This window comes from Chelonia mydas, chromosome 20 (genome assembly GCF_015237465.2).
Source record: "Chelonia mydas isolate rCheMyd1 chromosome 20, rCheMyd1.pri.v2, whole genome shotgun sequence".
NCBI lineage: Eukaryota > Metazoa > Chordata > Testudines > Cheloniidae > Chelonia > Chelonia mydas.
The window spans coordinates 5,701,984-5,714,160 of NC_051260.2; the positions used below are offsets into that span (position 1 = coordinate 5,701,984).

Sequence of the window (12,177 nt, forward strand, 5' to 3'; positions counted from 1 at the left end):
CAAGTGCCGGGCTTTGCGGCCGATTCGCAGCCCCTGGTGCTCAAAGGCAAGGGAAGGCAGAGCCCCGTGGGTTCGTCTATGCACCCTTGCAGACACTTCAGAAGGAAATTAATGGGAAGAGGTACACTGTTCCTGTAGGGGGATAGTCCCTATTTTCAGGTGAAGATCAAAGGCCAGGCATCCTATGAATGGCGGTGCAGAGACACACCCTAGGATCCTTCAGACTGTGAAGCCAAGCGGACAGGGCGTTCCATCTTATCTAAGGGGGATTTCAGCCATCCTGGTTGAAAACACTCTGGCAAAGGACTTGAGGTAAGCTAGCCTGTAGATGGGAGAAATGGCTGGTGAGTTAAGTTTAGGCTTCAGCAGGCGTGTGATTTTCTTTGCTACGTAACCATTTGTTTCCAATATTTGCACTTACTATCCTTGGAATCTCCATTCTGCGACGACAACCTTAATTCTTCCTTTCACCACATACACTTCCAAGTGCCATGCACTAAGCAGAGCGTGGGGATCTGGAGTTGAAGCTCGTATTCCCGGGGAGTAGCAGTGGCACAGGGCCTGGGCACTCCAGAGGGATGCTGGGAGGACTCCCGGGTGGGTGCATGCCTGTGGCTAACCTGTAGAGCGAGAGCAAGGCCTGCAGAGGCCTGGAAGGCAGAGCTTGCATTGTCAGAGGCTTGGGGAGTGAGGGAGCTGATCTTCAGCAGGCACAGACAAGAAATCGTGGCACTAAGGGCAGGTGGTACTGAGGGGACTCACGAGTCTGGCTACCTCAGGAAACACTCTAGGAACCAGATTTTAAGAGAGATTTGGGCACCTAGCAGATTGCCCAAAGCCCCTAACTCTCAGTGAATTCCCCGGGTGCTTTTGAACAGCCCAGCAGGTACCCAAATACCACTGAAAGATTGGCCCTCAGGCCCCGATCCTCCCATTGTCAGTGGAAGTTCGGAGCCTAACCACCTTTGAAGATCAGGCCCTAAGTGACTTGCCCAAGGTCACGCCAGCAGCGTGGGGGAGAGCAGCAAACTGAACTGGAGGCGGAGTCCCAGGTGAGCGGCCTAACCCCTGGCGAACCCTTTTCCCAGCTAACACACGCATCACTCACCTTGGTTCCAGCACCTGCACGTAGAGCGCCTGCCAGGACGAGATCACGGGGGAATCTAGAAGCATGAACAGTGAATGTCGAGCCGGGAGGACTGCGCTCATTTGCTCAGATGCGGTAATTAAACCACTTTATCTAGACAAATGCAAAACCCAGCTGGAGGTTGCTTCTCAGTCCATTAAACCCTCATGTTCAGCAGGTCAGCTGAAGTCAGTTCCGCAGTGAATTGCACGGCCCTGTTACAAACCTGGGTAAATTGTTAGGGCTTGTCTACACTAGAAATGCTGCAGTGGTGCAGCCGAGGGCTTCTTCCGTCAGCAATCCATTTCCTCAAGAGGCAGCAGCTAGGTCAAGGGACCTAGCGCTGTCTACACGGAAACTTAGCTCTGTTGAACTTTGTTGCCCAGGGCTGTGGATTTTTCATGCCCATGACGAATGTAGTTGTGTTGACCTAATTTTCTAGGTAGACTTAAGGGCTGGTCTGCAATTCAGTCAGGCATTGACTAACTATTTAAATCTGGTTTATATGAGTTCAGGGCAATTCGGGGATGGATTGATTTCAGCTGAACTGCTCTAAGCCAGCTGTAGATCAATTTTTAAACACTGAGGGATGGCTGCACTATTTAAGTTGATTTAGAGACCTTCCTTGGTTATCGGACATGGTTCTGGCTACATGGCTCCTCTGCGTACCCTTGGCTCTGAAACGGATGCGTTTTAACCGGGTCAGCCCACCGAGCCATTGGCTCGGGGAACTTGGACTTTAGACAAATCCAGGCAACTGTGTGGAGAAAGTGCCAGGTGGGGCTGGTCAGGTGCCACCGTAATGTAAGGTTTATTGAAGCACCTAATTAAAAGTAGGCAGATGTCTAAAAGGTCCTGAGCTCACCGCAACTCCAATGAGTGGCAACGGGCAGGCTGCTTTGAGCTAGAGACTTTACAGCCCCAGGAGGAAGTAGTTTGCTGTAGCCAGCAGATACGAGAAGTGAAAGCCGTCGCTTTGGGATCGGGGACATGCAGAACAGACGGGGGGAAGGCAAAAGGGATTGAGACCAGTCACTCTGCCTTCCTTTGGAAGCACATATGCAGATAAACTAGGAGGCAGCACCTGGATAGACTTTCACCCTACAATGCCCACCCCCAATTCAGCTGGCTGGAGGAGGAGCTGGGGATTTGGCCCAAGGGGTTTGCAGCTGCTGATCTCCCAGTTGGCTAAGGAAGGTGGGGGGGGGGGGGGGACCAAACACCAATGAAATCTTAAGACATGGGAACCAAACACTATCCACCAGGGTAGAGAGCTGCGTGTGAAGCCCTATCCCTAGCGAAGTGGGTCCTGGAGCGTTCTTGGACCTCAAGAGCGCATTTGCTGCAATAGTCAGGACACAGAGGCCAGGCCTGAGAGAGTGAAGCACAAATAGTTGAAGCTCGGGAGGGTCTGCTCTGGAGAATGACTATGTAAAAGTGGCATCTGGTCCATGTGTATCCAGCCTGAACTACTGGTTGGCTTTAGATTACAATGGCCACTCGTGTCTGCCTTGCAGAACCAACACAGCAAGAACACGAACCGGATTCCATGCCTTCTTGAGCGGAATCCAAATTATTGAGTCCAGACTAGACTCTGCCCACACACCCACCGCAGGCAATGAGGCAGCACTGAGGACAAAACCTGGCCTGCAAGGGCCTTCGTTGCTGACAGTTCCAGCTTCCCTCAGATGCCCGCAGGACAATCTCCCCGAAAAGGCCAAGCGCTCCGTAAGGAAATTGAGCAAAGACCGGCAAACACCTCCCTCTTGTGGCTACCATACATCAGTGCAGGATGACCAAAGCGGCCAGCGCCAAGGCCAGAACAATTAGATTAAGAGGGAGATTGTAATGCAGGAAAAAACCACCCTTCTTACATCAAGCCAGGGAAGATTTCTGCTCTCCTTGCCATGAGGAAGTCTTCCTTAGTTTGCAACAGAAACTAGTGTGGATGTTTCCACAGGGAATGTTCCAGGACTGTCCAGTCGGCTTTGGAAAGCTGGCGTGGTACCAAGTAGAGTTCAGGACCACAGCCTCTGACTGCCAATGGTGGGAGTGAGACTTGCAAATGATTTGGGCCTTAGCGGGTATTTTAAAGATTAGCTTTATTTATTTGGAGGAAACAAACAAAAAAAAAAACAAAAAAAAAGGGGGGGGATTTTACATAATAAAAGACATCTCCCAGGAAGTCCACTACAGATTACAAATCATTTTCATAGAAGATATTTTTGTACAAATTTTACATGTCTTCAGAATGTGTAAAACGCAACTCAATCAGTGTGACCCTGTCCCGACAGCAGAGGAGGGGGTGGGGAGAGAGAAGGCTTTTTTCAGATGCAATTTAGTGACAGTCACCTCAAATACAGCCCCTGCATTATCTAGACCTAGGCAATACAATGTTTGAAATTCAGCTCTGCTGTCCTGGCGGTAGCCCCCCATGGTATGTGCTGACACATCAGGTTTAAGTTTTTTTTTAAACTAGCTAAAAAGTCACTGAAATAACCAACCAACTGCAGCTTTACAATGCATCAAATCCAGCACCTGGTAAGAGAGCTGTGCTCTGCTGAGTTTGCCCAGAAGAGAGAGACAGTCCTAAGCCACGAACATTTCTGCAATTCTCCACCCCCCAGCTAAGGTAAAAAGGCGACAATTGCTGAATGGGTGCACACCTTGTCAATCAAGTGAGTATTACCTGTAGTCTTGCAATCCAGATATGCTACACCATTAACGGGTTCTTTCTGAGAACCCTATTCTTTAGAAGGCAGTGAAACCCTCATGCTGGCTTGACTATGCCATGAGATTACCACAACTCTGCCGTCAGCTTAGGAAACCTAGTGAGGGTGAATTAAAACGGCTAAAAATTTAGAATTTTACTTTTAATACCTTGCCAGTTTTAGGCCAGTGAATATTTAGGGACTGGAGAATCTCTCCTCAGTGGAAGATTGAGGCAGGTATTCCCTGTACAAGGGCCTATGCCACCAATGCTGTCTGCCTGCTTGTCCAAGTGGAGGGAGGGAGTTGGACAAGCAGATGCAGAGGGGGCAGGAACATCTTCTAGAGGCACAGACGTGCAGCCTGCTCCCTGCACCCAGAGACAGCCTTGAGGCCCTCTAGTCTGCCCTCCCGTGCATCTCGATAGCTGTACATGCCCAGCCGGAAGAGGGAGCTCTCACTCAAGGAGGGGGGGTGCTATTTAAAATGTGCGTGAAGGGGATGACACCAGGTGATTAAAGAAGTGGGTAGAAGGTGGCTAAGGAGAAGAGATTCCAAGAGACAGATACCAACCCATGGGAAGATGTCAGATCCTGAAAGGTTTGTCCATCCCAGCAGGGCTCAGAGGAGGGGAGTTGAGCGTTTGTGCCTCCAAAAGGGAGGACTTTCACTACCTTGTTAGCATGCTTAGCACTTTCCCAACTGACTGCTGTCTGAGGCTCTCCACTCCCCAGAGGGCTGCCACTCGTGTTCACTGGACAGCCTGCCTGCTCTTTCCTGGATAAATTGGCCTGACCTGGTGCATCACTTTCAGAGATGAGAGTCCGGATTCGAAGCGCATTTTAGAGACGGGCACAGTTCAACACCCCCTCTCTACCTCAAAGTCTCATCCCATCCTCCACCGTTGGGACAGCAAGACCGTTTTCTCCTTCCCTAGTGCACTGGGTAATGCTTTGTATTGCACTGGATTTTGGAAAGGAAGAGCTGGCCGCTTAAAGAAAGCTAGAATAACCTCATGGACTAGATACCCTAACCTTCAAAGTGATCATTTATTAAGGTAACATCGCAGAATTCATCCATTTAGGCTAGCAAGATGAGGGAAAAAAGCCAGTTCTTCCTTAATTAACTGTCCTACTGCCCAATCTGCTCCGGCTTCTCCAAAACACCTGGCTGGCTAACATGTTAAACGTCCACTCTAAGTGACGGGGCCTATGCTCAAGTCACACTGGAAACCACGCTGAGTCGCCCTTTTCCTTTTAAAACGTGCACTTCTCTCTCTCGCTACACTTTGCAGAGATTCTCCAGTTAGTTCAATACTTTAAAGGCTGCAGCAGCATGCAAGAGAAATGGTTTCCTTTTGTTTTTTAAAAAAAGTTTAAGAAAGGTCTCCAGGAGATGTTGAGTTTTACATTTTATTTCTGTCTCATCTGGTTTGGTTTGCTTTTCCTATGTTCCTGGGTGGTGATCGGCTAGGAGACAGCACAGGGTCTGGAGACTTTAATCAGTGTAATTGTCTTCCTCCACTTCATCTTCACCATCCACTGACAGAGCAGCGTACTTGCTAACATAGCTGAACTTCTGCAAGAAATACAGCAGGTTAAACGGGGAATGAAACACCCGGTCAGCGACTCTGCAGCCTCTGTGATCGAGAGTTCAAGAGCCTGGATCCAGCATTTCATAGGAGAATCACACGCAGCTCCCACTACCTGCCAAAGGGTTTTCACTGTGGTTTTTAAATCAAGGTAATTTTTCCCCACACCCCGCACCATAGTATCCGAGTACTTCCCAAACAATGAATTTTATCTTCCCAGATGAGAAGTATAGGGGGAAACAGAACAGGAGAAGTAGATGGCACTCAGGAAGTCCACAGAACAGCTAGGAATTGAACTGAGGTTTCTGAAGTCTCAGTCCAACCCTCCTCTCCCCACACGCCGCTGTGCTTCAAGCAGCAGCTAGTAGATTAAATGCTTACAGAGGCTGTATTCTCTTCGGGTTTCTTTGGCTCAGATGCAGATTGCGAGTCATGATCGTTCTTGCTTTCTTTCCTGCAAGAGTCAGAGTTTCAGTTGAACAAGAGTTCATTCAGCTGGAGGAGCTGCCAATGGAGTCAGTGTGCTGCTACCAGGCTACAGCTGTGCCCACTGGATTTGAAAGGGCTGCTAATCAAGAAGAGAAAATGGCCAATTTCACATCGAACGTGCAGGCTAGCCGTTGGTGTTTTACACAGCCTGGTTCTCAGACCAGCGCTGACTGGACACAGCATGCATCCTCCAGTTAAGGAGGGACACTGGCTTTATAGATCCTCTAATTAAGTCTGCACATGCCTACTTCTGGTGGCGAGGGAGGCTATGTAGCTATTTTACTGACTACTGCTAGACTTAGGAGCTCGGTAGGTGGACGAAGGAGGGAGTCCTGGCCCGTCCCCAAGGGCATGGCTAGTAACCTGCTCAGCTCTCTGACGTCAGACCTTACACATAAAAGCCACCTGCATGAAAGCTCTAGCAAAAACCTAGGGACTTAAATGAGAAGAGAGGGGTAACTGGCCTTGGTGGTAGCAGCATCATTAGGGGCAGGGCAATGGGGGAGACCTTGGCAAGGTGTCTAGGAAATGCAGGGGGAGACCTGAAGGGCTGGATCTTAGTAAAGGCCCAAAATAAGCATTCTGAAGTTAGTGAGAACTAAAACCGCGGTCAGCTCAGGTGGTGCATTGTTTTTAAAATACCTGGCACAGTCTATTCTAACAGACCATCCCTGCCTCATGCCTAGTTGTTCTGATGCCCAACTGGAGAGTGAGGAGTCATGAGACCATTACACCAGCGAGTGCTTTGTGCTTCGGTTGGCAGTGGATACTGAACCAGGCAAAGCCGGCTCCTAGCATGGAAGCATCAGCATTACCAACGAGGCAGTAACAGCTTAGTACATAGAAGTCTGCGGCTATTTAAGACCTGCCCCATCGCTGCAGAAGGTCAGACACTCCACACATCCCGCTGGTTAGGTCAGAAGGGGCTGATGCATGACACTGGAATGCTGCTCAAATCTGAAAGGGCCGTTGAAATAGGCCTGGTGGGAGAAGAAGGGGAAGATGAGACATCCCAAGACAGACAGACGTACCTATCTGAATCTTGCCAATGATCTCTGCTGCCTCCGTCTCCTGGGCCACCTCGAGCTTTTGGAACACTCTCCTTCCCCTCATCTGGTTTGTTCTCATCTCCTGAAGAAAAAAGGGCTGATGAAACGTTCCCTCTCACTAACACAGCAAAATCTCAACCAACCACTTAAGGCCTGTGTATCTGAACAGTTCTAGTACAGCAAGCTGTGCACGAGATATCAGGTGGACCCTACTCCCGCACACTCAAAAGTTCTGTCGTGCATCTTCAGCAAGCCCTTAGACAGCCTGTGATACACATGGCCGAAACACTACCCCAAACAGCTTACAGTCAAGGCCCAAAATCCATCTGGGCCTTCCTAAGTTCCAGCTTGCCTGTTACGGGCTTCTCCCTATTGGCTCCACAAGGGCTGGATGTCCATGTTCTGAGGGATACCTATTCAGCTCAACTGGCCCCTTTGGCATTTCACTCTTCTAGTTTTTCCTTGCCTTCCTGCTTCCTCTTTTGTTTAGCCTGTCTTCTGTGACCCTCTGTTACTTAAGCAGTCTCCATGTTGTGGGTTCATCCATGACTTGCTTCTCCCTTTTATGAAATCCTCTTTCTAGAACTTAGGGATCCCAAAGGCAGCTTTGAGTACCCCTTCCCGATATCAAAGGGCAATATCAAATTCATGGTCCATTTTAGTCGATTTCAGTGTCACAGGATTTTAAAAATCGCAAGTTTCATGATGCTGATGGCTGGGAGCCCAGCTCTGAAGGCAGAGCCACGGCCAGCAGCAGCAGCGCAGAAGGAAGGATGGCGTGGTACGGGATTGCCACCCTTCCCTTCTGCACTGCTGCTGGCGGTGCTGCCTTCAGAGCTGGGTGCCTGGCCAACAACGGCCACTCTCTGGCTGCCCAGCTCTGAAGGCAGCACAGAAGGGTGGCAATACCATGACCCTCCTAAAATAACTTTGTGACCCCCCCCACAACTCCCTTTAGGGTCTGGACCCTAATTTGAGAAACACTGGTCTCTCCCACGAGATCTGTAGAGTATAGGGTAAAAGCACACAAGACCAGATTTCACGGTCCGGGACGTGTTTTCCGTGGCTGTGAATTTGGTAGGGCCCTACCCAAGAGGATCTGAGGTCAATTACATTACTTGGGAGATGCTTCCTGAACCATCTCCCACATGCTCCTTCAGACTAAGGCCTCTCCTTATGCTTGCTCCAAAACGTGCTGTTTTCCAACAAGTCTCCTCAACAGGCCATGGCCAATGCTCTATTACTGTCTCTGTGGCAGTCAGAGGACTTGAATCTCTCTTCTCCTGGGTTGTTAATTCAGCACTCTTCAGGTTAATCCACCCCCAAAACCAGTTAAGCCAGCGCTGAGGCAGGAGGCTTTGCTGTGACAACTGCATGGGGAGTGAGGTTTCCCCAATCACAGAAACTCCAACAGAAATGCAGACTTGTGACACTTGCAGCCCCATGGCAGTCTATCTGGGAGGGAGGTAGTTTTCCCTTTGCGGCTGGTCAGACATCTATGCGGACAAAGATGAGTGTCTGAATTTAGTCTGAAGGAATTGTCCATTTCTGCTCCCATCAATACAGAGAGGAGACTGCTGCCCTCTACTGTCCGGCAGAGGAACAACTTAAGGTCACCAGAACTTGAACAGAGTTGTTTACCCCTTGGTCCTGCTGAGATTAATAAGCCATACGAACAACAATTCCTAAACCTGGAACCACCATTAACTCCACAGTGCTAATGCCATGTAACTCAGGGCACCAAACCAGGGAACTGCAGGATTAGTCCACCTGCACAAGGCAGAGTGATTCTCGACCCTTCTCGCCCTACAAGTGGAAACAAGCCCTGACCGTACCTTTCCTGGAAGCACTCTTAGGTGGTGCTCTATCCTCCGACAGCTGGGCTGGTCCTCCCTGGCTGCTGCTAGGAAGAAAAAAAAAACCAAAACGAAAACATGTGAACATCAGGGACGCTGCATCCTCTGACAGGTGCTTGGGATACTGCTGACTTTGAGAGCTATTTGCTTCTTGATGAAGCTCAGCCTTGGGTCTAAGATTTCAGCAGCCACATGTGGGTCATACAAGAACCAAACCAGAAGCCCCCAAACCAGACTCAAACCTGAGGCCACTGCCTGAAGCTAAGCTCTACAAGGTGCATGCTGCATTCACCATTGTTTCAGTGGAGAACAGAGCAGCCGCTCATCTCCACTAGAGTTTTAGCCTCCCTTCTGTAACCGAAGCTCCTTTCATGTATCTAGGGATGACAGATCAGACCCTGAGCAGGCACTCGGTACAGACACTCACCTTGTGGGAGAGTGCTGCTCCATGTCAGAGCTCAGGGAGCGGGCAGGGGGGTTGCTGCTGCGTTTAACCCAGGCGTTCTCCTTCGGCGGTGGTGCTGGCATCACTTTCAGAGGGAGCTTCTCTTCCTTGGGGGTCTTGGAGGTTGGAGACGGAGCATCATCCTCTTTGCTAAAGGTTTCATTTTCCAAGGACTTCTCACTCTCCCTCCTTCGGGTGGCTGTAAGAACAGGAGATGGCAGTGAACACAAGGGACGTGGGAAGGCAAGACTTCCCCCCAAATGTATCTAGCCCAAGGGAGGAGGTCTGGACAGGTCCTCAATTATTCCAATCTGAGTAGCCTGGGCCATCGACCTCGATGGCCCCTTAACTATCACTTTAAGGCTCTTGCCTGCCTGAGGCCAGCAGGTTTGACCTAACATTACCCACGAGTAACCTGACGAGTGGCTCTCGTGTAGCAAGTGACCACTAAAACCTGATCGCTACAGCAGCCAGGAAGCTAGGCCTCACATAGCACCTGTTCTGTTGCAGGACAGGATGAGGGTACGTTGATGGTGGAGGCTGCACCAAAGGAGTCTGGTGAACAAGCGTTTGAGCATCGCTGACGTTCTTGGTCCCATGCAACCATCCACTGAGTCGTACTAGGGATCCTTCCCCACACGCAGCCTACACACGTGAGGGGGCTTTCAACAGAAGCAGGGCTAAGCAGCCAACTTGGGAAACAAGAGTGGACAATGGCAGGCTTGGTCCAGGCCGACTCATCTTGTCCCCGACTTACTTCTTCCCGTTGGGCCAGTTCCCACGGACGGGCCTGTGCTCCCAGTCTGTGAGGACTCGCTCCCTGTCCGTGATCGCTCCTGGTTCTCTTCACTACGCCAGCTGGGATGCCTATAACAGAAAGGGGGAAGAAAGTCTGATCAAACCATAATATCCAGTAAGAACTGGGTGCGGGGCTGGAGGAGAGAGTGGGCAAAGCAGTACAAGTGCTTGGCGCTTCCCATCTGCTGATCTCAAAAGGGACAGCAAAGGAGGGCTATCACCACTACCCTGCTGCTTTGACAGATGGGAAACGTGAAGCACAGAGATTAAAAGATTTGCCCAAGGTGACACGAGAACTCGCATCTCAACTCCCAGGCCCAGGCCCTACCCCCTGGACAAGGCTGCCTCTCCTGTCATCCAGGAGAGAATCAAGCCCAGAGTCTTCTGACAACGTAAGTCAAGAATGTACAGCTGCCCTGGTGAACAGGACCTACCAGGAGCCCATACTAAGGCCGGCCACTTCTTTTAGGTTTACGGAGCTGCCTGGAATTCTAACGAACGTTCAGCCTTTGACAACATTATTCCAAAGGATGCAAACAACCAGATGGTGCAATATTACAGAGGGGAGCAGTCACATCTCCAGCACCCTTCATGAGAGGGGTGCACAGCTTTGCAGGCGTGCTAAGCCTCAGCACCCTAGTATGCACAATTTAGAAGGATGTGTGGTGTGCATGCTGGTGTCCCCGCTCCCCACATCCACCACGTGCAGTGAATTTGTGTGTGTGTGTGTGTGTGTGTGTGTGTGTGTGTGTGGGGGGGGGGGGGGGGGGGGGGGGGGGGGGGGGGAGAAGGGTGAGAAAACCTGGATTTGTGCTGGAAATGGCTCTACTTGAGGATCACTTTAGATAAGCTGTTGCCAGCGGGGGAGTGAGGTGGGAGGAAGTTTTGTTTCATGGTCTCTGTGTGTATATAATGTCTTCTGCAGTTTCCACGATATGCTATGCATCCGATGAAGTGAGCTGTGGCTCACGAAAGCTCATGCTCAAATAAACTGGTTAGTCTCTAAGGTGCCACAAGTACTCCTTTTCTTTTTACGAATACAGACTAACACGGCTGTTACTCTGAAACCTGTCACGTGCAGTCAGGCAGCTCATGTAGAGAGCTGCTCCCAAGGGCGTTCCAGCCCCCTCCCGCCACTTACCTCTCTCGGGGCCGCCTTTCTAGCCTTGGTTTATCATCCTCCAGTTGACGCTGCAGCTTCTCCTGCTCCTTCTGTAGCCGCTCTTCCACTTCACGCTCCCTTGCGGCCGTGTCCACAGGCTTGGCACCCCCGAAGATCGAGGCTGCACGGCTGGACTGAGTGGCAGGGGCCACCGAGGAGTCTTCCTCCTTGGGGGCGCTGCGCGGTTTCAGGTTCAGTTTTGGCCTCTGAGTGGGACCTACATTGGATGAAGTGGAAAGCAACTTGAGGGCAAATGCCATGTGATCTGCTCAGAACAGGACCCCAGCAACACCAAGGGAGGAGAGGAGGTGCACTGGTTGCACTGGCTACCAACCCTCCAAGCTCAGCTTCCTTCCAGCTGTTGAGCCCACCCCCTGAGAACGAGCAGAGCCTTTACCTCTATCATCGCGACGAATGTCATCCCGGGCGTAGTCATCCCGGGAGCTCCACCTGTCCACCCTGTCGTCCCTCCTTTCATATCGATCTTCGTAACGGTCACCTCCCCCTCTGAAGTCATCGTCCCGACGGTACCCAGTGCCAAAGGCTCTCCGGCCACTGCCCACTCTGGAATCGTAGCCTACAGGAGGAGGAGAGGGAAAGCAGCACAGGTTACTCCTGAGCAATGGAGCATTACACCAGAGGATGGCTGATTAAGTGCAGGAGAGGGAGGCCCCTCTAGGTTTAGGCAACATTCCTTATACAAGAAGGCAAGAAAGGGGCAATGGTGACCTGTTCAAGCTGCAGCCAACCCAACCTCTCTGGATCTGCTCAATCAGGAGGCACTATGAAATGTAAGTACCAGGGCAGGTCTGTGCACACCATCTGCCACACACAGGAGTAAGTGGACTGCAACTCAAAGACATACAATGGGTGGCCTGCCTTCCATCCCCCACTTCTAGAATGGGGAACAACAATAGACCTGGGAGCTGCACAAATGGTTTGTCAATGGTTA

At 50.8% G+C, this 12,177-nt stretch overlaps 1 protein-coding gene and 1 long non-coding RNA gene across 7 annotated transcripts in view; one reads left to right on the forward strand and one right to left on the reverse strand.

Annotated features, from left to right (window-relative positions):
- On the forward strand, window positions 1–3,304 carry LOC122463373. The gene is made up of 2 exons (XR_006286652.1): window positions 1–312; window positions 1,120–3,304. It is a non-coding gene; the product is annotated as an uncharacterized LOC122463373 (long non-coding RNA).
- EIF4B (eukaryotic translation initiation factor 4B) overlaps window positions 3,212–12,177 on the reverse strand; it is a 27,001-nt gene continuing 18,035 nt past the window's right edge. For 2 of the 6 annotated variants that reach the window (XM_043532543.1, XM_037883749.2), the window contains 8 exons: window positions 11,623–11,802; window positions 11,205–11,442; window positions 10,023–10,132; window positions 9,248–9,464; window positions 8,800–8,864; window positions 6,947–7,046; window positions 5,808–5,880; window positions 3,212–5,413 (listed from right to left, as the gene is read on the reverse strand). In XM_043532543.1, coding sequence (XP_043388478.1) covers window positions 5,333–5,413; window positions 5,808–5,880; window positions 6,947–7,046; window positions 8,800–8,864; window positions 9,248–9,464; window positions 10,023–10,132; window positions 11,205–11,442; window positions 11,623–11,802 — 1,064 coding nt within the window. In that variant the 3' untranslated portion in view covers window positions 3,212–5,332. Of the gene's footprint in view, window positions 5,414–5,807; window positions 5,995–6,946; window positions 7,047–8,799; window positions 8,868–9,247; window positions 9,465–10,022; window positions 10,133–11,204; window positions 11,443–11,622; window positions 11,803–12,177 lie in introns of those variants that run through there. The other 4 variants (XM_037883750.2, XM_037883748.2, XM_043532545.1 and 1 more) reach the window with 3 other exon arrangements.